Below are 26,935 nucleotides of genomic sequence, written 5' to 3'. Positions count from 1 at the left end.
AGAGTGTGAGAGAGCGTGAGAGAGAGTGAGAGAGAGTGTGAGAGAGAGTGAGAGAGTGTGAGACAGTGTGTGTGTGTGAGAGAGAGTGTGAGGGAGTGTGAGAGAGAGTGAGAGAGAGTGTGAGAGAGAGTGAGAGAGTGTGAGAGAGTGTGTGTGTGTGAGAGAGAGTGTGAGAGAGTGTGAGAGAGAGTGAGAGAGTGTGAGAGAGAGTGAGAGAGTGTGAGAGAGTGTGTGTGTGTGAGAGAGTGAGAGAGAGTGTGTGTGTGTGAGAGAGTGAGAGAGTGTGAGAGTGTGTGTGTGTGAGAGAGAGTGTGAGAGAGTGTGAGAGAGTGAGAGAGAGTGTGAGAGAGAGTGAGAGAGTGTGAGAGAGTGTGTGAGTGAGAGAGAGTGTGAGAGAGTGTGAGAGAGAGTGAGAGCGAGTGTGAGAGAGAGTGAGAGAGTATGAGAGAGTGTGTGTGTGTGAGAGAGTGAGAGAGTGTGTGAGTGTGTGAGAGAGTGAGAGAGAGTGTGAGAGTGTGTGAGAGAGATAGTGTGAGAGAGAGAAAGAGTGTGTGAGAGAGTGTGTGTGCGAGAGAGTGTGAGAGAGAGTGTGTGTGAGTGTGTGAGAGAGTGAGAGAGAGTGTGTGTGTGTGAGAGAGAGAAAGAGTGTGTGACAGAGTGTGTGTGAGAGAGAGAGTGTGTGAGAGAGAGTGAGGGTGTGAGAGGGAGAGTGTGTGCGTGAGAGTGTGTGTGAGAGAGAGTGAGAGTGTGAGAGAGAGTGAGAGAGTGTGAGTGTGTGTGTGTGAGAGTGTGAGAGAGAGTGAGAGAGTGAGAGAGTGTGTGTGTGCGAGAGAGAGTGTGAGAGAGAGTGTGTGAGAGAGAGAGAGAGAGTGTGTGCATGAGAGAGTGTGAGAGAGTGAGAGAGTGTGAGAGAGTGTGTGTGTGTGAGAGAGAGTGTGAGAGAGTGTGAGAGAGACTAAGAGTGTGAAAGAGTGTGTGTGTGAGAGAAAGTGAGAGAGTGTGAGAGAGAGTGAGAGAGAGTGAGAGAGTGTGAGAGAGTGTGAGAGAGAGTGAGAGAGTGTGAGAGAGAGTGAGAGAGTGTGAGAGAGAGCGAGAGAGTGTGAGAGAGAGTGAGAGAGTGTGAGAGAGAGCGAGAGAGTGTGAGAGAGTGTGTTTGTGTGAGAGAGAGTGTGAGAGAGTGTGAGAGAGAGTGAGAGAGTGTGAGAGAGAGTGAGAGAGTGTGAGAGAGAGCGAGAGAGTGTGAGAGAGTGTGTTTGTGTGAGAGAGAGTGTGAGAGAGTGTGAGAGAGTGTGAGAGGGTGTGTGTGTGAGAGAGTGTGAGAGAGAGTGTGAGAGAGTGTGTGTGCATGAGAGAGAGTGAGAGAGTGTGAGAGAGAGTGAGAGAGTGTGTGTGTGTGAGAGAGAGTGTGAGAGAGTGTGAGAGAGAGTGTGAGAGAGATTGTGTGAGAGAAAGAGTGTGTGATAGAGTGTGTGTGTGAGAGTGTGAGAGAGAGTGTGAGAGAGTGTGTGTGTGTGTGAGAGAGTGTGAGAGTGAGTGTGAGAGAGTGAGTGTGAGAGTGTGTGCGTGAGAGTGTGTGTGAGAGAGAGAGAGTGTGTGTGAGAGAGAGTGAGAGAGAGTGTGAGAGAGAGTGAGAGAGTGTGAGAGAGTGTGTGTGTGAGAGTGTGAGAGAGAGTGTGAGAGAGAGTGAGAGAGAGTGTGAGAGAGTGAGAGAGTGTGAGAGAGAGTGTGTGTGTGTGAGAGATTGAGAGAGAGTGTGTGTGTGTGAGAGAGTGAGAGAGAGTGTGAGAGTGTGTGAGAGAGATTGTGTGAGAGAGAGAAAGAGTGTGTGAGAGAGTGTGAGAGTGAGTGTGAGAGAGTGAGTGTGAGAGTGTGAGAGTGTGTGCGTGAGAGTGTGTGTGAGAGAGAGAGAGTGTGTGTGAGAGAGAGTGAGAGAGAGTGTGAGAGAGAGTGAGAGAGTGTGAGAGAGTGTGTGTGTGAGAGAGAGTGTGAGAGAGTGTGAGAGAGTGAGAGAGAGTGTGAGAGAGAGTGAGAGAGTGTGAGAGAGTGTGTGTGTGTGAGAGAGAGTGTGAGAGAGCGTGAGAGAGAGTGAGAGAGAGTGTGAGAGAGAGTGAGAGAGTGTGAGACAGTGTGTGTGTGTGAGAGAGAGTGTGAGAGAGTGTGAGAGAGAGTGAGAGAGAGTGTGAGAGAGAGTGAGAGAGTGTGAGAGAGTGTGTGTGTGTGAGAGAGAGTGTGAGAGAGTGTGAGAGAGAGTGAGAGAGTGTGAGAGAGAGTGAGAGAGTGTGAGAGAGTGTGTGTGTGTGAGAGAGTGAGAGAGAGTGTGTGTGTGTGAGAGAGTGAGAGAGTGTGAGAGTGTGTGTGTGTGAGAGAGAGTGTGAGAGAGTGTGAGAGAGTGAGAGAGAGTGTGAGAGAGAGTGAGAGAGTGTGAGAGAGTGTGTGAGTGAGAGAGAGTGTGAGAGAGTGTGAGAGAGAGTGAGAGAGAGTGTGAGAGAGAGTGAGAGAGTGTGAGAGAGTGTGTGTGTGTGAGAGAGTGAGAGAGTGTGTGAGTGTGTGAGAGAGTGAGAGAGAGTGTGAGAGTGTGTGAGAGAGATAGTGTGAGAGAGAGAAAGAGTGTGTGAGAGAGTGTGTGTGCGAGAGAGTGTGAGAGAGAGTGTGTGTGAGTGTGTGAGAGAGTGAGAGAGAGTGTGTGTGTGTGAGAGAGAGAAAGAGTGTGTGACAGAGTGTGTGTGAGAGAGAGAGTGTGTGAGAGAGAGTGAGGGTGTGAGAGGGAGAGTGTGTGCGTGAGAGTGTGTGTGAGAGAGAGTGAGAGTGTGAGAGAGAGTGAGAGAGTGTGAGTGTGTGTGTGTGAGAGTGTGAGAGAGAGTGAGAGAGTGAGAGAGTGTGTGTGTGCGAGAGAGAGTGTGAGAGAGAGTGTGTGAGAGAGAGAGAGAGAGTGTGTGCATGAGAGAGTGTGAGAGAGTGAGAGAGTGTGAGAGAGTGTGTGTGTGTGAGAGAGAGTGTGAGAGAGTGTGAGAGAGACTAAGAGTGTGAAAGAGTGTGTGTGTGAGAGAAAGTGAGAGAGTGTGAGAGAGAGTGAGAGAGAGTGAGAGAGTGTGAGAGAGTGTGAGAGAGAGTGAGAGAGTGTGAGAGAGAGTGAGAGAGTGTGAGAGAGAGCGAGAGAGTGTGAGAGAGAGTGAGAGAGTGTGAGAGAGAGCGAGAGAGTGTGAGAGAGTGTGTTTGTGTGAGAGAGAGTGTGAGAGAGTGTGAGAGAGAGTGAGAGAGTGTGAGAGAGAGTGAGAGAGTGTGAGAGAGAGCGAGAGAGTGTGAGAGAGTGTGTTTGTGTGAGAGAGAGTGTGAGAGAGTGTGAGAGAGTGTGAGAGGGTGTGTGTGTGAGAGAGTGTGAGAGAGAGTGTGAGAGAGTGTGTGTGCATGAGAGAGAGTGAGAGAGTGTGAGAGAGAGTGAGAGAGTGTGTGTGTGTGAGAGAGAGTGTGAGAGAGTGTGAGAGAGAGTGTGAGAGAGAGAGAGTGTGTGAGAGAGAGTGAGAGAGTGTGTGAGAGTGTGTGAGAGATGGATGTCCCCAAATCGCGAATAGTGCAAGAATCATCCAATTTATTTCCTTCTTCTTTCTATTATTAATAATTTTTAAGCCCGTATTTGTGTGTAAATTGAGTTTTATAACAATCCTGTTATAATAATGTACTAACCATATAATAATAGTATTTGATCGCCTCACTGCCAGTAGGAGTGACAGCTGTTACATCGGCAGAAAACGAGCTGTCTGGATCGAGCACGTGGTGCGGTACATTGAAGTGGAGGTAGCTCTTGCTCTTGGACTGGTAGATTCGCACCGTTTTCTTCGCTTCACTGATCTCTCTTCCAGGAGTCCCATCCCCAGCTGTCACCTGACAGATGAAGACAGGCACAGGTTAAGCCAAGCTTTGACCTTTCCCCTAGCTGTTTTTATCCAATCAGATATATGGACATTACTTGGTGAAGAAATTCGCTGAGAAACTTCTCACGGATTTGGTTAAAGATCAAAGTATTGTAATAGTTACACGCGATTATATTACACACCCCTTAATGTACTTCTACTACATTCAGCTCTCTGGATTTTAACCACCCATTATCCATTCTCTCCTTAGGACGGTATTCCCTTTATTTAAATAGTGGGTATAGGGATGTGATACAGAGACGTTAACAACCCCTACTATCAGCAATGCATCCACAGAGCACCGCTACCCTGCATCTAAACAGTTCTATAAATCTCCCAGGCAGTTCAAGGTATCTTTAAGATGTAGTCCCCCCACCTGAGTGGAGTTACACCACAGACTCTCAGAAGCTTACGCACCACAAGACTATCAGCTGGTGTTGGGCATCGCAAGTCTTGCTTACTGACATGATACCCGAGTTACACTGCTTTGGCCTATGCCCAAAGGTCGTAGAAGGCCAGTCTAGCATGTGTTAAATTAGCAGCACTAACAATCCACTGATTGTGGTGCATTGCATCCATTAATGATAATAACGACATGTAAACCTGAAATATAAAGTGTGCGGCAGATTTTTTAATTTCACTCTGGGGAGTATGGGCGCTGCAGGCATGGCCGGCGTTTATTGCCCATCCCTTCTTGCCCTTGAGAAGGTGGTGGTGGGCCTTCTTCTTGAACTGCTGCAGTCCGTGTGGTGAAGGCACGCCCACAATCTTTTACACAGGATTACATTGGATATACGGCACACAAACAGGCCATTCAGCCCAACCAGTCCATGCCAGTGTTTATGCTCCACTCGAGCCTCCTCCAGTCTTTCCTCATCTAAATCTATCAGCGTAACCCTCTATTCACTTCTCCCTCATATGTTTGTCCAGCCTCCCCTTAAATGCATCGATACTATTCGCTTCAACCACTCCCTGTGGTAGCGAGTTCCACATTCTCACCACTCTCTGGGTAAAGAAGTTACTTCTGAATTACCTATTTGATTTCTTGGTGACGATCTTATATTGATGGCCTCTAGTTTTGCTCTTCCCCACAAGTGGACACATTCTCTCTGTGTCTACTCTATCAAAACCTTTCATAATTTTAAATACCTCTATTAGGTCACCCCTCAGTCTTCCCTTTTCAAGAGAAAAGAGACCCAGCCTGTTCATCCTTTCCTGATAGGTATACCCTCGCATTGCTGGTATTGTAGGAATTAACGAATTCCTACGAATAACGGAGATCGACACCAGAGAACAATTAAACAGGTCTTTACTCAACGGAGATGCCACGAGGACTGCCTGGGCAGTCCCATGGCTTGCGACATGATGTCATCGCATTTACCCGTGTTTTCCCACGCTCTTAAAGGGGCCACGCCCCGTACATGCAAACTCTATATACAAAACACAGTAATGCCTAACACAATGGTACAGGTTTAGGCTGGTGTTAGAACATCGTTAAAGAGAATTATATGCAGTTCGCCAGAGTCATTCAGTGGTTCTGCCACATGCCCCCCCCAGAATTCGCTTTAACGGACAAAGTCAAACGGTGAGGGGGTCTGACGAGCCTGTCAGAACGACTCCTGTACTCTCGAGGCGGAGGCTGCTGGTCGTCTGGCGGTCTGGCGGGCGGTCGCACTTGGTCTGCCGTAACGACGATGGGTGGCCGACCCCGTCTCGGCGGTTGTGCTGTCTCGACGGGGCGGTCGAGGTCTAAATGTGCTGGCTTTAAGCGGTCGACCGAAATGTGGTCCGGTTTACCACCGACATCTACCGTGAAGGTTTTGTCCCCTGCTTCCAACACGCGGAAGGGACCGGTATATGGGGCCTTGAGTGGATCCCTATGTGCGTCATGGTGAATAAAAATGTATTCAACCTTGTGAAGCTCCGTGGGAACGTGTGACCTCTGCAGCCCATGGTGCGAAGTGGGCACCGGTGCGAAACATCTGGCCGCCTCTTGGTGACTAGCAAACTGGGCAGACGCGGACCATGGCTCCATCGATGTTGGTAGGAAGTCCCCTGGGACTCGCAGCGGCTGACCATACACAAGCTCCGCTGATGAAGAGTGAAGGTCTGCTTTGGGGGCCGTGTGAAGGCCCAACAGGTCCCACGGAAGCTTGTCTGCCCATCCAGCGTCCTGGAGGCTGGCCCTCAGGGCAGCTTTCATTGACCGGTGGAAGTGTTCGCAGAGGCCATTCACCTGTGGGTGGTAGGCTGTGGTGTGGTGCAATTTGACACTGAGTCCTTGGGCCACTGCATTCCAGAGTTCGGAAGAAAACTGCGGTCCCCTGTCTGACGAAATATCTGCGGGCACTCCGAAACGGGCGATCCAGGAGGAAATGAACGCCCTGGCCACGTCCGCCGAAGTAGTGGATGACAGAGGGGCCACCTCCGGCCATCTGGTGGTGCGGTCAACCATAGTCAGGATGTGTGAAAAACCATGGGAGGGTGGGAGTGGTCCTACCAGGTCCATGTTGACATGGTCAAAAAGTAGGTCCGGAACTGTGAAGGTGGCCAACAGAGCTTTGATGTGGTGCTGTACCTTGGCCTTTTGGCAGGCCACGCAGGTGTTGGCCCAGTCACGGACATCTTTTTGCATGCCATGCCATACAAATTTTGCTGACATAAGCTTCTGAGAGGCCTTCATCCCTGGGTGTGACAACCCATGTATGGCGTCAAACACTTTGCGGCGCCAGACGACCAGCCCGACAGGGCGAGGATCCTGTACGGAGACTGTTATGATCATTAATAACTAGTCGTTTGCATTATGAACAGCTATCTTTTGCTTAGTCATTTATTCGGTACATGTTCTCTATTATACAGCATCCTCTAGAGATTCAGCATATGTACTTCTGTGTGCAGGCAGCCATCTTGACTACTGCCTTGTGGGTAGCCTAGTGCATCGTGGGTAGTGTAGTCTTAAACACATACAACTAAATATACAGCTCTATACAGCTCTATGGCTCCATCTAGTGTACCACTCTAGAATGACATGTTATTGATCATTACATCCCCCTTTCTTTGAGATTAACTAAATCAATATCAATCAACTTTGAAGAAAAACGATAAAGATGATATCAGTAACACTTTTGTTAGTGCTCTATAAACATAAACATTTTCACAACAGTCAATACATTTTCAATATAGTTTTTCTTTGTACTCAAAGATTAAGTCTATCAGGCTTTTTTACTACACGTGTGGGTCTTCTCAGCACAAGTAAGTCTGATGTGTTTTCATGAGATTGTTCTGGTGGTGAATGACAAGATTCAGTTGCGGCATTGTCATCAATCTGCTCTTGGATAGTTTCTTGTGTTTTCAGGAGGGAACGGCGGTTCCTCCTGAGAATCTGTTCTTCCTCAGTTCTAACAGTGTATGACCTTGGTTGTACTTCCTCAAGAACTGTAGCTTTCCTGTTCCATGCATCTGGATCCTCAATCCTGACAACATCATCCCTTGTCAATGGTTTTAGAGTTTTGGATGACTTGTCATAGTATGATTTCTGTTTCAGCTTTAACAGTTGAAGTCTCTGTCTCAGTTCCTTACTTTGCTGTTCTTTTGCACAGCAGGGTAGCATGGTGCTCAACTTGCGACCCATTAGTAGTTCAGCAGGTGAAGAACCACAGTATAAAGGTGAGGCTCGGTAGCTCAGCAGGGTGAGAGAAGGATCAGACTTGCTTTCTGTCACTTTCTTCAGTAGCTGCTTGAGAACTTGAACACCTTTCTCTGCCTTACCATTTGACTGAGCATACAAAGGACTGGATGTGATGTGCTGAAATTCATACTGTGCTGCAAACTGTTGCCACTCCTTACAGTTGAAGCACGGTCCATTGTCGCTGACGGCAATCCTGGGAATTCCATGTCTGGCGAAGATGGATTTCACATGCATTATGACACTGCTTGCTGATGTGCTTGAGAGCAGCGCCATTTCAGGATGGTTAGAATAGTAGTCAATCTTTATTAGATATTCTTTACCATTTAAATGAAAGAGGTCCATACCAACCTTTTGCCATGGTGCTGTTGGTAAGTCAGCTACTATCATTGGTTCCTTTGTTTGTTTGTTTTGGTGTTTCTGACATGTCTCACATTTGCCTATCATGTTCTCAGTGTCCTTATTTATGCCAGGCCAATAAACAGTGTCTCTTGCTCTCCTTTTGCATTTTTCAATTCCAAGGTGTCCCTCATGAATCCTTTTGAGCATGTCTTGATGTAGAGCCTGTGGAATTACTATTCTGTTCTGTTTTAGTAATAGTCCACTTGCGACACTCAATTCTGACCTTATGTGAAAGTATTTTGGACAGGAACCTTTTGGCCAACCATGATGAATGTTCTCTATTACTGTTTGTAACACTGTATCTTTTACTGTCTCTGCTGCTATTTGCTTTGATTTTGTGTCTGACACGGGCAGCGCAGCAGTGACCATACTCACATGAACATCCACGTCTTCTTCAGTAGAGCTCACATGACTCATTGTGGGTGCTCGGGATAGTGCATCTGCTAACACTATGTATTTGCCTGGTTTGTAGATCAGTTCAAAGTCATATCTTTGCAGCTTCATCATGAGTCGTTGAATCCTTGGAGACATCTCATTCAGGTTCTTTTTAATGATGGCAACCAGTGGGCTGTGGTCTGTCTCAACTGTGAAGGTGGGAAGTCCATATATGTAGCCATGGAACTTTTCTAATCCAATTAACAAGCCTAGACATTCCTTTTCAATCTGGGCGTATCGACACTCAGTATCAGTCATAGACCTGGAGGCATAGGCAACAGGCTTCCAATCTTCACCCTCTGCTTGTAGCAAGACCGTGCCTAGGCCACCTTTTGATGCATCCATTGACACTTTGTTTCTCTTTGTTGGGTGAAAGAAAATGAGTACAGGTGTGGTTGTCAGCACTGTTTTGAGATTCATCCACTCATGTTCATGTCTGTCTGTCCATGCAAACTCATTTGTTTTATGTAACAGGTCTCGCAGACAGGCTGTCTTGGTTGACAAGTTAGGAATGAACTTTCCAATGAAGTTTATCATCCCCATGATGCGTAGCACTCCTTTTTTATCAGTGGGTCGGGGCGTGTTAAGTATGGCGTTTACTATTTCCACATCTGGCTCTATTCCTTTACCAGATAGATTATCTCCTAGGAAAGTGACTTCCTGGACGCCAAACTGACACTTGGCTTTGTTGAGCTTCAGTCCGTTCCGGCGTATGCTCTGTAGCACTTTAGTCAGTCTCTCATTGTGTTCTTTCAGTGTGGAGCCCCAGATGATGATATCATCAACATAGACCCGAACTCCTTCCAGACCTTCAATTATGTGTTCCATCACTCTATGAAAGATTTCAGATGCAGATATTATCCCAAAAGGCATTCTGAGGAAACAATACCTGCCAAATGGTGTGTTGAAGGTACAGTATTTGGTGCTCTCTTCATCCAGTTTTAGTTGCCAAAATCCTTGTGAGGCATCGAGCTTTGTAAAGTATCTGGCACCTGACATTTCACTGGTGATTTCTTCTCGCTTGGGAATCTGGTAGTGTTCACGTTTTATGTTTTAATTTAAGTCCTTTGGATCCATGCATATTCTTAGATCATTGTTCTTTTTCTTTACACATACCATGGAGTTAACCCAGTCTGTTGGCTCTTCGAATTTCCTGATGACTCCTAGTGTGGTCATTCTGTCCAGTTCATTCTTGAGCCGGTCACACAGGGGTGCTGGACCTCTTCGTGGAGCATGTACCACTGGCTGAGCATCCTCCTTTAGCTGGATCTTGTAAGTGAATGGTAGAACTCCAAATCCTTTGAACACATTCTGGAAATTATTCACTACAGAATCCACCGAGTCATCTGGTCTGCTTATGGCACAGTTTATACGGTAGACTCTCTTGACCAGTTCTAAGTCCTCACAAGCTTTGTCACCCAGTAGTGAATCAAGTCCTTCAGCCACAACAGAAAACATGAGATGATGCACTTTGTCTTTGACTGTCACTTTAAGTCTGCATACACCTAAGCTATCGATTTTCTGTCCATTATAGTCCTTCAGTAGTACTGACTTTTTCTGTGTTTTGGGCTTTTCTTTCATGTTTTTAATGTCACTCATACTAATTAAGTTTGCTTTTGCCCCAGTGTCCAGTTTCAATGTAACTAATACTCCATTTATCTGCAGTGGGATCATCCATTTGTCCTCTTTTACTGCATTAATTTTATGTTCAGCATTGTCCATACCTGAGGGCTCCACATTTTCTGTATCATTTTTGACATTGTCACATGACACCATTCGTACAAAAATTGTCTCACTTAAATCAGTGTCCTCAATCACATTGACTTGGACTTGTTGCCCTTTCTTTGTTTTTAATTTGAAAAGCGTTGTTTGGCAAAGTGATTCTTTCCATGACATTTTGTGCACATTTTTCCAAATGCTGGGCATTGGATTAACTGGTGTTTGTAACCACAGTGTTTACAATTAAAAATTCCTTCCTCCGATTGCTTTTCATTTCAGTTCTGCCCATGTTTCTTCCCTTTGTAGGGCACAGCACCGACAGCAGCATTTACTACAATCGCATCATTATTGATTTCACTGAAAGTCTTCGCATGCTTTTGAGCTAGCTCGCTGGCTTGGCATATTTTCACAGCATTTTCCAATGTTAGTTCGGTTTCTCTCAACAGACGTTCCCTGACCTTTTTATCATGAATACCAAACACAATTTGGTTACGAAGCATGGATGCTTTCAGCTCAGAGAAATTACATGTCTGTGCTTTCAGTTTCAGATCTGTCACAAAGCTATCAAAAGTCTCATTTTGCCGCTATGTCCTTGAACAGAACACATACCTCTCATAGGTTTCATTCTTTTTGGGAGAACAATGTGTATCAAATTTCTTTAGCACATCGTCTAATTTGTTTCTGTTCTCCTCTGGATTAAATACAAATGTATTAAATACCTCTATCGCCTGTGGGCCTGCAACCGTAAGCAGCAATGCTACTTTATTTGTGTCTGGCTTCGTACCGAACCCAATGGCAGCAATGTAGAGTTCGAATTGCTGTTTGAAAGCCCGCCAATTGTAGTCGACATTTCCCGTGAGATTCAAACCTCCTGGTGGCTTCAAAGTTTCCATGTCGCGTTTCACAATGTTTAGCAGAATTTCACAACTCCTGGTACCATGTTATGTTCATTAATAACTAGTCGTTTGCATTATGAACAGCTAACTTTTGCTTAGTCATTTATTCGGTACATGTTCTCTATTATACAGCATCCTGTAGAGATTCAGCATATGTACTTCTGTGTGCAGGCAGCCATCTTGACTACTACCTTGTGGGTAGCCTAGTGCATCGTGGGTAGTGTAGTATTAAACACATACAACTAAATATACAGCTCTATACAGCTCTACGGCTCCATCTAGTGTATCACTCTAGAATGACATGTTATTGATCATTACAGAGACGTCATACAACAGCGTGATAACTGCCGAATGGAACTGGACGTCGGCCAACTGGAGGCCAGTGATAGCCGTTTTGTAAGCTTGGACTTCCGGGTCTGAGGCTTGGTCCGCTGCCATGAGGGCGTAGTCGATGCCCATATGAACTGTATTGACGATCGTGCGGGAGAGGCAGTCTGCCACCAGGTTGTCCTTACCGGCCACGCGCGGTACATCCGTGGTGAATTTGGATATGTAGGTCAGTTGATGCTGCTGTCAGGCTGACCACGGTTCGGCGGTGTTGGCCATTGCAAAGGTTAGTGGCTTATGGTCCACAAAGGCGGTGAAAGGACGTCCTTCCAATAGGAACTGAAAATGGCGGATGGCCAGAAAAAGGGCGAGCAACTCCCGGTCGAACATGTTGTATGCTCTCTCGTTCTACCGTAGTTGACGGTTGAAGAATGCCAACAGCTGCCACATCCCGTTCACCAACTGCTGTTGCACGGCACCGACTGCGTAGTCCGACGCATCGGTGGTGAGGGCGATGGTGGCTCCTGGCAGCGGGTGCGCCAGCATAGTCGCGTTGGCTAAGGCGCTTTTGGTGTCGGCGAACGCTCGGGCCATGTCATCCGTCCAGTCTGCCGGGCTCTTGCCAGTCTTGCCCTTGAGGGCCTCGTACAGGGGCTGCATGAGTAGTGCCACCTTAGGCAAGAAACGGTGGTAAAAGTTTCCCATGCCTAGGAATTCCTGCAGGGCCTTTACGTTCTGCGGGTGCGGAAAGGATGTCACCGCCTCTACCTTCGAAGGTAAAGGAACCGCTCCCTCTGAGGTGGTGCGATGCCCCAGGAAGTCAATTTGGTGCAGGCCAAACTGACACTTGGCTGGGTTGATAATCAGGCCGTGTTGGCTGAGGCGTCGAAAAAGGGTGCGTAGGTGACAGGTATGTTCTTCCTTAGTAGGACTGGCAATTAGGATATTATCTAGGTAGAGGAAGAGGAACTTGAGGTCCCGCAGCACGGAGTCCATCAGGCGTTGGAAAGCCTGGGCGACGTTCTTTTACCCAAACGGCATCCGTAAAAACTCGAAGAGGACGAATGGGGTGATGACTGTGGTCTTCTGGACGTCTTGTGGATGAACTGGGACCTGGTGGTAGCCCCGGACGAGGTCGACTTTTGAGAACACGGTGTTCCCTGCCAAATGGGCAGAGAAATCCTGAATGTGGGGGATCGGGTACCAATCAGGAGTGGTGGCGTCGTTTAGGCATCTATAGTCGCCGCATGGCCGCCATCCACCGCCAGGCTTCGGTTCGACATGGAGGGGTGAAGACCAGGGACTATTTGACCGGCGAATAATCCCTAACAGTTCCATGGTTGTGAACTCCGCCTTTGCGACCGCCAGCTTGCCAGGTTCCAGGCGTTGGGCCCACGCGTAGACCGGAGGGCCGTTGGTGGTGATGTGGTGTTCCACACCATGTTTCATGGCTGTGGAGGAGAACGTGGGTCGTGTCAGGTCGGAGAACTCGCCGAGCAGGCGAGCGAACTCATCAGGAGTCAGGAACATACAGGAGACGGTGCGTGATGTAGTGTTACTGCGGTAACACGGAAGAGAATTAAAAGTTGCTGCATTGATCAGCCGTCGGTTCCTAATGTCGACCAGCAGGCTGTTGGCGCACAGGAAATCCGCGCCAAGGAGGGGCTGGGAAACTTTGGCCGTAACAAACTCCCAGTGAAAACGTTGCCCCCGAGGCACACCTCCACTCGCCGTCTGCCGAAGGTCCGAATTACACCGCCATTGTCACTTCAAGGGTGGGGCCGTGTTTCCCCGTCTGCACATCGAGGGCAGACGCGGGTAAAATGCTGCACTGCGCTCTGGTGTCACACAGAAAACGACGACCGGAGAGAGTATCAGTGATGAACAGCAATTTTCCCGCATTGCCGATCGCCATCGCGGCCGCGGGGTGCCCGTTAGACCCATCCCTCGGTGGTCGCATTGTCAGTCGTTTTTTGCTTTGTTGGGGAAAACTGCAGGGAGGGCGGCAACGCTTCGCCTTCGCGCCGAACTGCGCATGGTAGAAACACAGCCCAGCAGGCTGACGAGCTGGGGCGGCGTCTGCGGGGGATGGGTGCCTCATGGCGGCGCAGTGCTGCCGAGTTACAGAGAAAATTTTGTCAGCCTCCTCAGCGAGTGTTGCGCACTCTTCAATTTCAGATTTGGCCAGGGCAGCTTGTATCTGTTCAGGCAGTTGGCTGAGGAAAATCTCGCGGAATAGGAAACATTCCCGTTCTGAGCCCAGGGGTGCGAGCATTTGGCTCATCAACTCTGAAGGCTTGGAGTCCCCGAGCCCGGGCATAGCGAGTAATCGACGGGCGCGCTCCGATTTTGTGAGCCCGAAAACCTGCAGTAACCGCGCTTTGAGGGTGTCATACTTGCGCTCCATTGGGGGGGTTTTCGAGGAGGCTGACGTTCCGAGAGGCGGTAGAGCTGTCGAGTGCGGAGACCACATAAAGATACTTGGTCTGATCTTTATCGATGTTCCTCAAGGCGAACTGGGCCTCGACCTGAATAAACCACGAGGGCGCTTGCTGCTCCCAGAACTGCAGTAGCTTTAGTGAAATGTCGTTTGCTTCCATGCTGTGCTCTTCTTCTGTGAAAACGTTCACAAAAACAGGGTCACCAATGTAGGAATTAACGACTTCCTACGAATAACGGAGATCGACACCAGAGAACAATTAAACAGGTCTTTACTTAACGGAGATGCCATGAGGACTGCCTGGGCAGCCCTGTGGTTTGCGACGTGATGTCATCGCGTTTACCCACGTTTTCCCACGCTCTTAAAGGGGCCATGCCCCGTACATGCAAACTCTATATACAAAACACAGTAATGCCTAACGCAATGGTACAGGTTTAGGCTGGTGTTAGAACATCGTTAAAGAGAATTATATACAGTTAGCCAGAGTCATGCAGTGGTTCTGCCACAGTATCATCCTTGTAAATATTCTCTGCACCCTTTCCAGTGCCTCTATATCCTTTTTACAATATGGCAACCAGAACTGTACGCAGTACTCCAAGTGTGGTCTTGTTGGAGTCGTTAGAAATCAACAGGCTCTGAGACTTTTGTTGCAGCAAAGGCAAAACGCGTGTTACTTTATTCACTCTCCATGAGGACTGAGGTTCTCAGCCTCGTTGCAGGGCTATGACATCATCACGCTACCGACGCATGACGTCATCATGCTACCGACCCTCTTAAAGGGACCCTGCCCCGATAACCCAACCAAGTACGTACATATAACCACATTGGCTATACATTGTCAATTGTGTTATTGTCCTTATGTGGTCTCCGCCACATACGTCCCCCCAGAATTCACTAGCACTGGCAATGTCAGTCGTTGGGGGAACTGGATCACACGGTCGGAACGGCTCCTTAATTCCAGGGCGGGGACCGGGGGATTCATCGGAGGGACCTCGGGCGCTCGGTGGTGGACTGAGAGTGCAGAAACCGGAGGTCGGCCCCGCCTCGGGGGCTGTGCCAACTCAACGGGTCTATCCAGATCCAGGTGGGCTGGCTTAAGACGGTCCATGGAAATGCAGTCCGGCTTACCGTTGACATCCACTACGAAGGTCTTATCCCCGGTTTCCAGGACGTGGAATGGTCGATCGTAGGGTGGCTGAAGAGGTCCCCGGTGGGCGTCGTGGCGGACGAAAACGTACTCCGCCGCACGAAGGTCGAGCGGAACGTGGGACTGTGGGAGGCCATGCTGCGACGTGGGCACCGGCGCGAAAACCTTGGCATTGTCCAGAAGGTCGGACCGCTGACGGGCTGCGGACCAAGGTTCCGTTGCATTGGGGACGAAATCCCCGGGAACCTGCAGCGGCTGTCCGTAGACGAGCTCAGCGGATGAGGACTGGAGGTCCTCCTTGGAGGCGGTCCTGAGTCCCAGCATGACCCAGGGGAGTCTGTCGATCCAACTGTCGTCCCAGAGGCTGGCCCGCAGCGTGGCCTTCATGGAGCGATGAAACCGTTCGCACAGCCCGTTAGCCTGAGGGTGGTATGCTGTGGTGCGGTGGAGTCTCAACCCGAGGCCTCGGGCGACAGCGTTCCAGAGCTCCGACGTGAACTGGGGCCCCCGGTCGGAGGAAATGTGAGATGGGGCGCCGAACCAGGCGACCCAAGTGCTGATGAAAGCACGAGCCACATCGGCGGACGTCGTTGAAGACAGCGGGACGGCTTCCGGCCATCGGGTGGTTCTGTCGACCATTGTGAGGAGGTGGGTGAACCTGCGGGAGGGCGGCAGAGGCCCCACCAGGTCCACATTAACATGGTCGAACCGCCTCTCGGGCACCACGAAAGGCGCCAACGGTGCCTTAGTATGGCGATGCACTTTCGAGCGTTGGCATACCACGCAGGTGCTGGCCCAGTCGCGAACGTCCTTCCTGAGCCCGTGCCAGACGAACTTAGCCGCCATCAGCTTCTGTGACAGCTTCCTGCCCGGGTGGGAAAGATTATGGATGGCGTCAAAAACTTGCCGTCTCCACCCGTTGGGCACGACGGGACGTGGCTGCCCAACGGAGACGTCGCACAGGAGTGTGGTGCCGGCATCGTCGAATGCGACGTCCGCTATTTGAAGGCTTGTGACCGCCGTCCTGCAGGCCTGGACTTCCGGGTGGGAGGCCTGGTCGGCCGCCATGCGGGTGTAGTCGATGCCGAGGTTTACGGCGCTGGCGACGGCTCGGGAGAGACAGTCGGCGACGGGGTTGTCTTTCCCAGCCACATGCTGGATGTCCGTTGTAAACTCTGAGATGAAGGCCAGCTGGCGTTGCTGACAGGCCGACCACGGCTCGGAAGCTTTGGCCATGGTGAAGGTCAACGGTTTATGGTCCACGAACGCTGTGAACGGGCGAGCCTCCAGTAGGAAACGGAAGTGTCGGACGGCGAGGTATAGGCCGAGAAGCTCGCGATTGAAGGTGCTGTACTGCCGCTCGTTGGGGCGGAGCTGCCGGCTGAAGAAGGCGAGCGGCTGCCAGGTGCCGTTGACCCACTGTTCGTGGACGGCGCCGACCGCATAGTCTGAGGCGTCGGTGATGAGAGCGATCGGCGCATCAAGTAACGGATGCGCCAGCATGGTCGCGTTAGCCAGGGCCGTTTTCGTGTCCGTGAAAGAATTGGCCATCTCCTCGGACCAGTCGACGGCGAGCTTGTTGGGCTTGCCTTTGAGGGCCTCATAAAGGGGCCGCATAAGCTGGGCTGCTCGGGGGATGAAGCGATGGTAAAAGTTCACCGTGCCCAAAAACTCCTGCAGGGCCTTCACGGTGAGGGGTCGCGGGAAGTCCATCATGGCCTCCACTTTCGATGGCAGTGGCACCGCTCCGTCCTTCGTAATGCGGTGCCCGAGAAAGTCGATCGAGGACAGCCTAAAGTGGCACTTGGCTGGTTTAATGATTAGGCTGTGCTGGCTGAGGCGTTGGAAGAGAGTCCAAAGGCTCCATCCTGGAGGCGTTGGCGATGAGGATGTCGTCCAGGTATACGAACAGGAATGTCAGGTCCCGTAACACGGTGTCCATTATGCGTTGAAAAGCCTGGGCGGCGTTTTTGAGGCCGAATGGCATGCGGAGGAATTCGAACAGCCCGAACGGGGTGATCACCGCGGTTTTCGGGACGTCCTGCGGCCGGACAGGGACCTGGTGGTAACCCCGGACGAGGTCCACTTTCGAGAATACCACTTTCCCGGCCAGGCGGGCGGAAAAGTCCTGGATGTATGGAATCGGGTAGCGGTCGGGGGTCGTAGCGTTGTTGAGGCGCTGGTAATCGCCTCACGGGCGCCACCCGCCACCTGGTTTTGGAGCGATGTGGAGGGGCGAGGCCCACGGATTGTTCGACCGGCGGATGATGCCGAGGCGCTCCATGGTGTCGAACTCGGCTTTAGCGATAGCGAGTTTCCCCGGGTCGAGGCGCCGAGCGTGGGCATAGACGGGCGGACCGGTGGTCGAGATGTGGTGTTCTACCCCATGTTTGCTGGCGGTGGACGAGAACGTGGGCTTCGTGAGGTCCGGGAACTCGGCGAGGAGGCGGGAAAACTCGTCGGAGGCCAAGGGTGCGCTGGACAACTTCGTCGTGCTGGACCCGCTGAGGGAACACGGTAGCCAAAAGGCCATTGCGCAGAGGAAGTCGGCGCCGAGAAGGGGGGTGGACACTTTTGCCGTGACAAAGTCCCAGGTGAACTGCTGCCCGCCAAAACAAAGTGCCACGCTCTGTTTCCCGAAGGTGCGGATGGAACTGCCGTTGGCAGCTTCGAGAACGGGGCTGTGGTTTCCCCCCTTGCATGTCTATGTTTGACGTGGGCAGGACGCTCACCTGGGCACCCGTGTCGCAAAGAAAACGACGTCCGGAGTCGGTGTCCGTAATAAATAACAAACTGCCTGAACGGCCGACAGCCATAGCAGCCGACGAGTGGTCTTTCGTTTGTTTCGATGTGGGAAAACTGCACGGGGGCCGGCACTTCCTGGCTTTGGGGCCAAACTGCGCGTGGTCGAAGCAGAGGCTTGTGGGCTGCTGCCGTTGGGCTGTATCGGTGGGGGCAGGGCTCCACGTGGCCGCGCAGTGCTGTTGCCCGGCGAAGAAAAATTTGTCGGCCTCCTTGGCCAGGTCACGGAAATCGGTAATGGAAAAGTTGGCTAAAGCCGACCATACCTGACCTGGCAGCTGTTGAAGGAACAGTTCCTTGAAGAGGAAGCACGGCTTGTGTGTGCCCAGGAGGGCCAGCATGTGGTCCATCAGCTCCGAGGGCTTGGAGTCGCCAAGCCCGGGTAGAGAGAGAAGCCGGCGTGCGCGCTCGGCTTCAGTGAGTCCAAAAGTTTCTAAGAGGTGCGTTTTCAGCGTTTCGAATTTGTTGAGCTCCGGGGGGTTCTCGACCAGGCTCACGACTCTGGCCGCGGTGGAGCTGCCGAGAGTGGAGACGACATAGTAGTACCTCGTGTCGTCCGCGGTGATGTCCCGGAGTGCAAATTGCGCCTCGGCCTGGGCGAACCAAGCGACAGCCTGTCGTTCCCAAAACTTGGGTAGTTTGATGGAAACGGCGTTCATCGCCATTTCGGATGCGGTCTTTGGAATCGTCCAAAAGAGCAGCGGGGTCACAATAGTTGGAGTCGTTAGAAATCAACAGGCTCTGAGACTTTTGTTGCAGCAAAGGCAAAACGCGTGTTACTTTATTCACTCTCCATGAGGACAGGTTCTCAGCCTCGTTGCAGGGCTATGACATCATCACGCTACCGACGCATGACGTCATCACGCTGCCGACCCTCTTAAAGGGACCCTTCCCCGATAACCCAACCAAGTACGTACATATAACAACATTGGCTATACATAGTGAATTATGTTTAGGTACATATAACCACATTGGCTATACATTGTGAATTGTATTATTGTCCTTATGTGGTCTCCGCCACAGTCTAACTAAGGTTCGATACAAGTTTAGCATAACTTCACTACTTTTCAATTCTATCCCTCAAGAAATAAACCCTAGTGCTTGGTTTGATTTTTTATGGCCTTGCTAACCTGTGTGACAACTTTTAGTGATTTGTGTATTTCTACTCCAAGATCCCTTTGTTCCTTTACCCCATTTAGATTCTTATTTTCCATGTAATATGTGACCTCCCTATTTTTCTTACCAAAATGTAATGCCTCACATTTATCTGTGTTGAATTTCATTTCCCAATTATATGCCCATTCTGCAAGTTTATTAATGTCTTCTTGTAATTTGTTGCAGTCCTCCTCAGTATTGACAATCTCCCCAATTTGGTGTCATCCGCAAATTTAGAAATTGTGTTTCTGATTTCAAAGTCAAAATAGTTAATGTAAATTGTGAACAACAGTGGTCCCAGCACTGATCCTTGTCGGACCCCACTTCCCACCTTCTACTACTGTGAATAGCTACCCTTTACTCCTACTCTCTGCTTTCTGTCTTGAAGCCAGCTAGCAATCCATTCTGCTACTTGTCTCCTGACTCCGCATTCCTTGACATTATTCATTAGTCTATTATGGAGTAACTTATCGAAGGCCGTTTGAAAATCTAGATAAATTACACCTACAACATTACCATTGTCCACTCTCTATGTTACCTCTTCAAAAAATTAAATTAGGTTGGTCACGCAGGACTTTCCATTTTGAAATCCATGCTGACTATTTGTTATTATATTTTTGGTTTCTAGATGTTCTTCTATTGTCTCCTTTAGTAGGAATTCCAATATTTTTCCTACCACCGATGTTAATCTGATTGGGCTATAGTTCATAAGAACATAAGAAATAGGAGCAGGTGTAGGCCATTCAGCCCTTCGAGCCTTGTAGGATTTCGTAATAATTTTGAAATTTCCTACAGTTCTGAAGATTAATTTTGATTAAAGAATACCTGGGTAATATACCTTTAAAAATCCAGGGGATCAAAATGGCCGCCAGACCGCATGGCAAAAGACAAAGGACTTGAAAAGGCAGCTTGTGTGTGTGTCTGTGAAAAAGGTGAAGATCAAAGATGGCTGACCAGACTGCCAATCAAAGGCAGTTCAGGGAGTTTCCCCTCCCTGCAGAGACAATCGATATGTTTACAGAAACTGCTACACAAAGGATTAACCACTTGAGACTGGTTTCAGTCTGACCACAAGGACAATACTTTCTGTTTACAATACCTTCAAGGCTATTTACTCAAGCAATCAAGGAAATGGACACATTTCAAACCACTGCAGCTTTATTCGAAAGCCCATCACGGACAATTGAAGACACATTTGAACTGAAAGGGAATGGTTTGAATGAATGGGTAATTCATCAGAACCCATTGCAGACAGTGGGAGCGGTTTTGGGTCCCTTTTGTTTGGCCCAGATACATCCGGATCTGGGCGGGAACATTTCGGCTCCAGGTGGGGTATGAAAGATAGCTTCTCAGAAGCCATCCCTCCATCTCTCTGGCCTCGTCTCTGTGCCCTCTACAACGTGGGAGTCTGCCTGAAGAAGTGGAACACCAGCAGTTTACTTTTAAAATACTGGGGTGTTTTTACTTTGGGGCAGTGAAGATCAAAGATCGCAGGACACGGAGAAGACGTTTTCATTGGTGAGCATTTATTTTTCTGGCCTTTTACAAGGCAACTTAGAATAGGTATGGGTTGGGAATTAAGTGGGAATTTTGTTAGAACTGTGATTTTAGTCAATTTTCCCTCGTTGTGTCCATTCTCTCCTCCCCTATTTAAGTAACAGTGTTGCACTAAGCCGAGAAGTGCTTCAGTGAACATTGAATGTAGCTGTATTAAAGTGCTGTTTTTAATTAAAAGCCACTAAGCAAAGGTGCTGTAGTGAGCAAGGTGTTTCTATATTAAAACTGTATCAAAAGGGGGTGTTGCACCAAGCAGATAAGTGCTGTGGTGAACACTGTGTAGCTGTTTTTAAAGTACAGTATTTAAAACTGTATTAAAAAGTGGTGTTGTACCTAGCAGCGAAGTGCTGTGGTAAACACTGTGTAGCTGTTTTTAAAGTGCTGTATTTAAAGGAGTGTTGCACTGAGCAAGGAGCGCTCTAGTGGACACCGAGTGTACTGGGTTAAGCAGAAGTGCTGTACCAGGCATAGCTGTGCTGTATCAATTTTTAAGTTGTTTCTTTCTTTTTGTTTCAATAGATACTGATCTGTTTTGCACCCAAACCACGAGTCACGTCTTTCTGTCCACATCGCTACCGAATAAGTCCAGCGGTCAGAACCAGGAATAGGGGAGCGCTTCAAAACCACACGGGGGTCCCTGGAGCAGCTCAGAGGCTTCTGACTGGCCAGAGACAAATAACCCCCCCCCCCCGTTGTTAATTCCTACAAAATGGCGACTGCGGCAGGACTGTCGGCAACGGTGTACGATGTGGCAGACAGTGGTTTGAGTCTGGAGAGAGCAGCCCTTATTGGGTTTCTTTTTATCCCACTGGTTTGTTTGTGGTTAGGTTCCCGCAGGCTTGGGGTGGTTACCCGCAGGATTAGGGAAGCCAGAGCAGAGAGTTGGGATAGGGAAAGGGAGGTTGAGGAATACCAGGCCAAGGTAGAGCGCCTGGTAGTTCAGTTTAGTGAGGGGAAAAGCCACGCGAGGTACGAGTCAGAGTACCTGAAGTGCCTAGTTGCAGAGGCCAAGAACAAGGAGATGAGGGTGCGGGAGGAGAACGCTCGCCTCATATAAGGAGTAAAAGAGCAGGAGGAAAAATTTAGGGAAGTAAAGGCAGCATATAAGCTGGCCAGCGAGCAAGGGTTTGAGGAAGCAGATCATGGCCCCTGTAGAGCAGAGATAGAAAGCCTGAATAACAACAGAAAATGCTGGAAAAACTCAGCAAGTCAGGCAACATCCGTGGAGAGAAATTTGAGTTGACGTTTCGGGTTTGACCCTTCTTCAAAACTGGAGAGAAAAGGAACTAGATCGAAGGCAGGGCTGCGATCGGACAAAAGAATAAAAGAACCAAAAGAAGTAAAAGAGATTAGAAGCTAGACGAGATGGTAATAGGCTGTGATTAGGTGTAAAGTGTACTGGCAGGGCAAAAGATAGCTGCCAGGTGTGAGAGAGAAACAAAAGGAAAGGGGGGGGGAGAAAGGAAAGGAGTGGAAAAATATAAGTGAAAATGAAATAGGGGCCGAGGTTATGATCTGAAATTGTTGAACTCGATATTGAGACCGGAAGGCTCCAGACTGCCTAATCGGAAGATGAGGTGCTGTTCCTCGAGTTTACGTTGAGCTTCCGTGGAACAGTACAAGAGGCCAAGGACGGTGAGGTCCGAGTGGGAATGGAGCGGTGAATTGAAATGACAGGCGACCGGAAGCTCGGGGTCACCCTTACGGACTGAACGGAGGTGTTCCGCAAAGCGGTCACCCAATCTGCGTTTGGTCTCCCCAATGTAGAGGAGACCGCATCGTGAGCAGCGAATACAGTATACTAGATTGCGGGAAGTACAAGTAAATCGCTGTTTCACCTGGAAGGGGTGTTTGGGGCCCTGGACAGTGGGGAGGGGGGAGGTATAGGGGCAGGTGTTACATCTCCTCCGCTTGCACGGGAAGGTGCCAGGCGAAGGGGAAGGGCTGTTTGGGGTGATAGAGGAGTGGACTAGGGTGTCTCGGAGAGAGCGGTCCCTGCGGAATGCTGAAAGGGGAGGGGAGGGGAAGATACGTTTGGTGGTGGGATCACTTTGGAGGTAGCGGAAATGCCGGAGGATGATCCATTGAATGTGGAGGCTGGTGGGGTGAAAGGTGAGAACAAGGGGAACCCTATCGTGGTTCCGGGAGGGAGGGGCAGGGGTGAGGGCAGAGGTGCGGGAGATAGAACTGACACGGTCGAGGGCAGTGTCAACCACGGTAGAGGGGAATCCTCGGTTGCGGAAAAATCCTCCGGCATTTCCGCTACCTCCAAAGTGATCCCACCACCAAACGTATCTTCCCCTCCCCTCCCCTTTCAGCATTCCGCAGGGACCGCTCTCTCCGAGACACCCTAGTCCACTCCTCTATCACCCCAAACAGCCCTTCCCCTTCGCCTGGCACCTTCCCGTGCAAGCGGAGGAGATGTAACACCTGCCCCTATACCTCCCCCCTCCCCACTGTCCAGGGCCCCAAACACCCCTTCCAGGTGAAACAGCGATTTACTTGTACTTCCCGCAATCTAGTATACTGTATTCGCTGCTCACGATGCGGTCTCCTCTACATTGGGGAGACCAAACGCAGATTGGGTGACCGCTTTGCGGAACACCTCCGTTCAGTCCGTAAGGGTGACCCCGAGCTTCCGGTCGCCTGTCATTTCAATTCACCGCTCCATTCCCACTCGGACCTCACCGTCCTTGGCCTCTTGTACTGTTCCACGGAAGCTCAACGTAAACTCGAGGAACAGCACCTCATCTTCCGATTAGGCAGTCTGCAGCCTTCCGGTCTCAATATCGAGTTCAACAATTTCAGATCATAACCTCGGCCCCTATTTCATTTACACTTATATTTTTCCACTCCTTTCCTTTCTCCCCCCCCCCTCTCCTTTTGTTTCTCTCTCACACCTGGCAGCTATCTTTTGCCCTGCCAGTACACTTTACATCTAATCACAGCCTATTACCATCTCGTCTAGCTTCTAATCTCTTTTACTTCTTTTGGTTCTTTTATTCTTTTGTCCGATCGCAGCCCTGCCTTCGATCTAGTTCCTTTTCTCTCCAGTTTTGAAGAAGGGTCAAACCCGAAACATCAACTCAAATTTCTCTCCACGGATGTTGCCTGACTTGCTGAGTTTTTCCAGCATTTTCTGTTGTTATTTCGGATTTCCAACATCTGCAGTATTTTGCTATCGTACTAGAAAGCCTGAATATGGCTTTAAAAAGAGCAAAGGGGATGATATGCCTGATCAGCCTGAAGGCAGGTCAGTCGGATTTTACTGGCAACCCAATTAAAACCGTCCCACAGGCAACACCCAGGGAAAGGCTGGTCAGGGAATTAGAGGTCCCACGACCGCCACCCACGGCTCCGAGCTTTCGGGAGCTCTGGCAGCAAAGGTGGGTGGAGGATGGGAAGGTAGAGGAAGCACAGCAGGCCCCGCTAAATAGGCCGCGACCAGGACCAGTGTAACCCCTCCGACAACGGAGCTACGGTCCGCCCGTTGATGAAGATGATCCAGGGGATATCCAGAATCAGTTTGTGGTGCCGTATGGCACCCACCAGCTCAGGGACATGGTTAGCCACATCCCCAAGCTCACTAAAAAGGGAGACTCCTCTCTACACTTCAGGGAGATAGAACAGGCAGCTTGTGTTAATGACTGTGATGAGGCAGAGCAAGCAAAAATGCTGCTGTTTTCCCTGGCAGGTGATTTCCTCCAGTCCCTATCTGGTGAGTGCAAAAGGTGGCAGAGGGATTATGAGGGTCTTAAGAATGAGGTATTGGAGGCCATGGGCCTCAAGATGGTAGCCCATTCGCTCGGGTGGAAAGAACAGTGCAGCTCCCAGGGGAGTCCCCGCAGGCATTCGCAGACAGGCTCTGGCCAGTCTATTGGAGCGCATGCCCGGGAATGCCAGGGCGGGCAGCACTGGACCCAGTCCAATTGACTCACTGGCTCCAGTGTCTCATGACAAACAGCCTACCCCTGATCCAAGCCCAGATCTTGGCTTGGTTTGACCCCCGAGACCCCCAGACCACCGAAGAAGCGTTGATCCGCCGGCTCACAGTAGCCTTCAGGAACATGTGGGGTATCGAGGCTCCCCAACCCAAGGGAAGAGTCCATGAGGTTAAACCTGGGAGCCAGAGTAAGAAAGAGTGGCACTAGGAGGGGAACCGGCCCTCTCAGGCTAGGTTAAATTGCTACGGGTGTGGGAAAGATGGTCACTGGAGAAAAGACTGTAAAAATCCTTGGAAGGACAGAGAAATGGATCCCACAGCCCCAGCCCAAAAGGCAGGGCCAGACCTCCCTCCCGCAGCAATTGAGTCCTTTTTGCAGTCCCTACGGTCACTTCTGACTGGCCAGGGGGTAGTAGCAGCCACCACCGGTGTTTTAACCCTGTCTGCCCAACCCCACTCCCAGCAATGACTAGAGCCAGTGCAGCCTGTTGACCTGTGTCCCCGCGAAAATGCTGAGTGGAGCAGGCCCTATGTTGAGATGGGGGTTGAGATGGTGCAGGGGAGATATTCAGTGGACACTGGAGCCTCCAGCGCGGTGGTCCACTCGGAGGACCTGACCAATTCACCCCGGTCTAACGGGGTCCCATCTAGCTTAATGGGACCCACAGGGAAACAGGCAGCTGAGAGTGAACCTGAGAATAGAAATCCCCAGCCCACAGCAGGTACAAGTTCACAGGCTGCACAGGCAGGCGCTGTGGCTTGTGTCAGGGGATGAGTTATTCATGATTTTGAACAGGATTACTGGTAGGCAGCCAGTTATATCAAACAATGCGGGTTGTTTCAGCAGGGGGCAGGGGAACAGGCAGCTGGGATTGTAGAAGCTCCCCAGCACTTGGCCCGAGTGATTCCCCCTCTCTTGTGGGACTCTGGAGAGGAGCCTGAACCAGGTCTTAGACCTGAAGGGGAAGGTTCTCAGCCACCGGCAGCCAGTGGCAAGGGATTGCCTGTCCCCAGCCCAGGTTTGGGAAGGGAGGGACTCAAAGGAGGAGGACCCCAGCCAGCAGGGAGTGTGACCCAAGCTAAGGGCCTGCTCACCAGGGTAGCCCCACCGGCAACACTCCCTAGGAGATCTCTTCGGGCACCCCAGCCGAAGAAAATATGATCACCCACTTTTCAGTGGAGTAGGGCGGTCTCCCGCGTCAGGGAGAGGCCAAATGTAGGAGGTCCCCAACTAGCAGCCATAAGCTGTGAGGGTCTATAAGCTGGAATCAGTCCAGCCATGCCGCAGGGAGCAGCCTGTGGCAGCCCAACCAGGGATTAAGCTGGCCACCCAGAGATGGGCGGTGCTTGTATATAGTTTTGGTCAAGTAATGTGTGACTAAAGATTTAAGGTAGAATGTGTATTAAGGTAGAACGTGTTAAGTTTTGTTTTGTATTGAAATAATATTAGTGTATAAGTTTTGAGTGTGGTACCGTTCCAGAAATGTATTGTGGATCCAGGTCGCGGGACCTGATTACAACCCCCCCCCCCCCGAGCCAGGGGAGCTGGTGAGATGTTTTGTTTTGTCTTTTTCAGAGTTCCAGAAAGCACAGGGGACCAGCGTGTCATGGGAGTCGAGAGAAGAAGCAACCCTAGTCCACGAAGGAAGGGGTCTGCAGGAAACAGATGCCCACAACATTTTAAAAAACTGCTGCTGGAAATACAGTTTAAGACTAAGAATTTACAGAACTTGTTAATTATTTTACTGCTTGTTTGGAGTTAAAGGAAGCTCGTTTGTCTCCCATCTGTTTTTTTTAGCAGATATGTTGGCTGGGTGACAGCCCCTTTAAAGAAGTTGTATCATGTTAAAATTATGTTACAAGCGGTGAAGGGGTGTAGGACCCCCTCCATGCTTGACTTATTGTGAATATAAGTGGTGCAGGGGCATTGGACCCCCTCCGTGTATTGATTATTTAATTAATTTTGGGTTTTCTGTCTATAGATGCCTGCCGTACTACGATTCTCTCTGGGCAGGGGAGATGGAGGTGTCGGGGGATCAAAGATAGATTTAGTTAAGTATAAGGGAAGGTTGTTTGTGGGGGGTCAGAAATTATTGCTCAGTTTTGACAAAGATACTACAAGCAAGTTTTAGTATCCGATGGGGGACTGTAGGATTTCGCAATAATTTTGAAATTTCCTACAGTTCTGAAGATTAATTTTGATTAAAGAATACCTGGGTAATATACCTTTAAAAATCCAGGGGCTCAAAATGGCCACCAGACTGCATGGCAAAAGACAAAGGACTTGAAAATGCAGCTCGTGTGTGTGTCTGTGAAAAAGGTGAAGATCAAAGATGGCTGACCAGACTGCCAATCAAAGGCAGTTCAGGGAGTTTCCCCTCCCTGCAGAGACAATCGATGTGTTTACAGAAACTGCTACACAAAGGATTAACCACTTGAGACTGGTTTCAGTCTGACCACAAGGACAATGACTTTTTGTTTACAATACCTTCAAGGCTATTTACTCAAGCAATCAAGGA

At 49.9% G+C, this 26,935-nt stretch overlaps 2 protein-coding genes across 2 annotated transcripts in view; one reads left to right on the top strand and one right to left on the bottom strand.

Moving 5' to 3' along the window:
- The window catches only part of LOC147095707 (complement C4-like), a 450,539-nt gene that overhangs the window by 72,046 nt on the left and 351,558 nt on the right, over positions 1–26,935 (top strand). The gene's annotated exons all lie outside the window — the stretch shown is intronic.
- Positions 3,633–26,935, bottom strand: part of LOC147095710 (complement C3-like) — a 53,532-nt gene continuing 30,229 nt past the window's right edge. The window contains exon 6 of the mRNA XM_085974757.1: positions 3,633–3,879. Within this exon, the coding sequence (XP_085830883.1) occupies positions 3,664–3,879 (216 nt within the window). The 3' untranslated portion in view covers positions 3,633–3,663. The remainder of the gene's footprint in view (positions 3,880–26,935) is intronic.

This window comes from Somniosus microcephalus, unplaced genomic scaffold (genome assembly GCF_052327205.1).
Source record: "Somniosus microcephalus isolate GS21.2 unplaced genomic scaffold, FLI_Smic_1.0 unresolved_chr1, whole genome shotgun sequence".
Taxonomy (NCBI): Eukaryota; Metazoa; Chordata; class Chondrichthyes; order Squaliformes; family Somniosidae; genus Somniosus; species Somniosus microcephalus.
The sequence above is the reverse complement of the archived record's forward strand: the minus strand, read 5'-3'. Positions and strand labels throughout refer to the sequence as shown.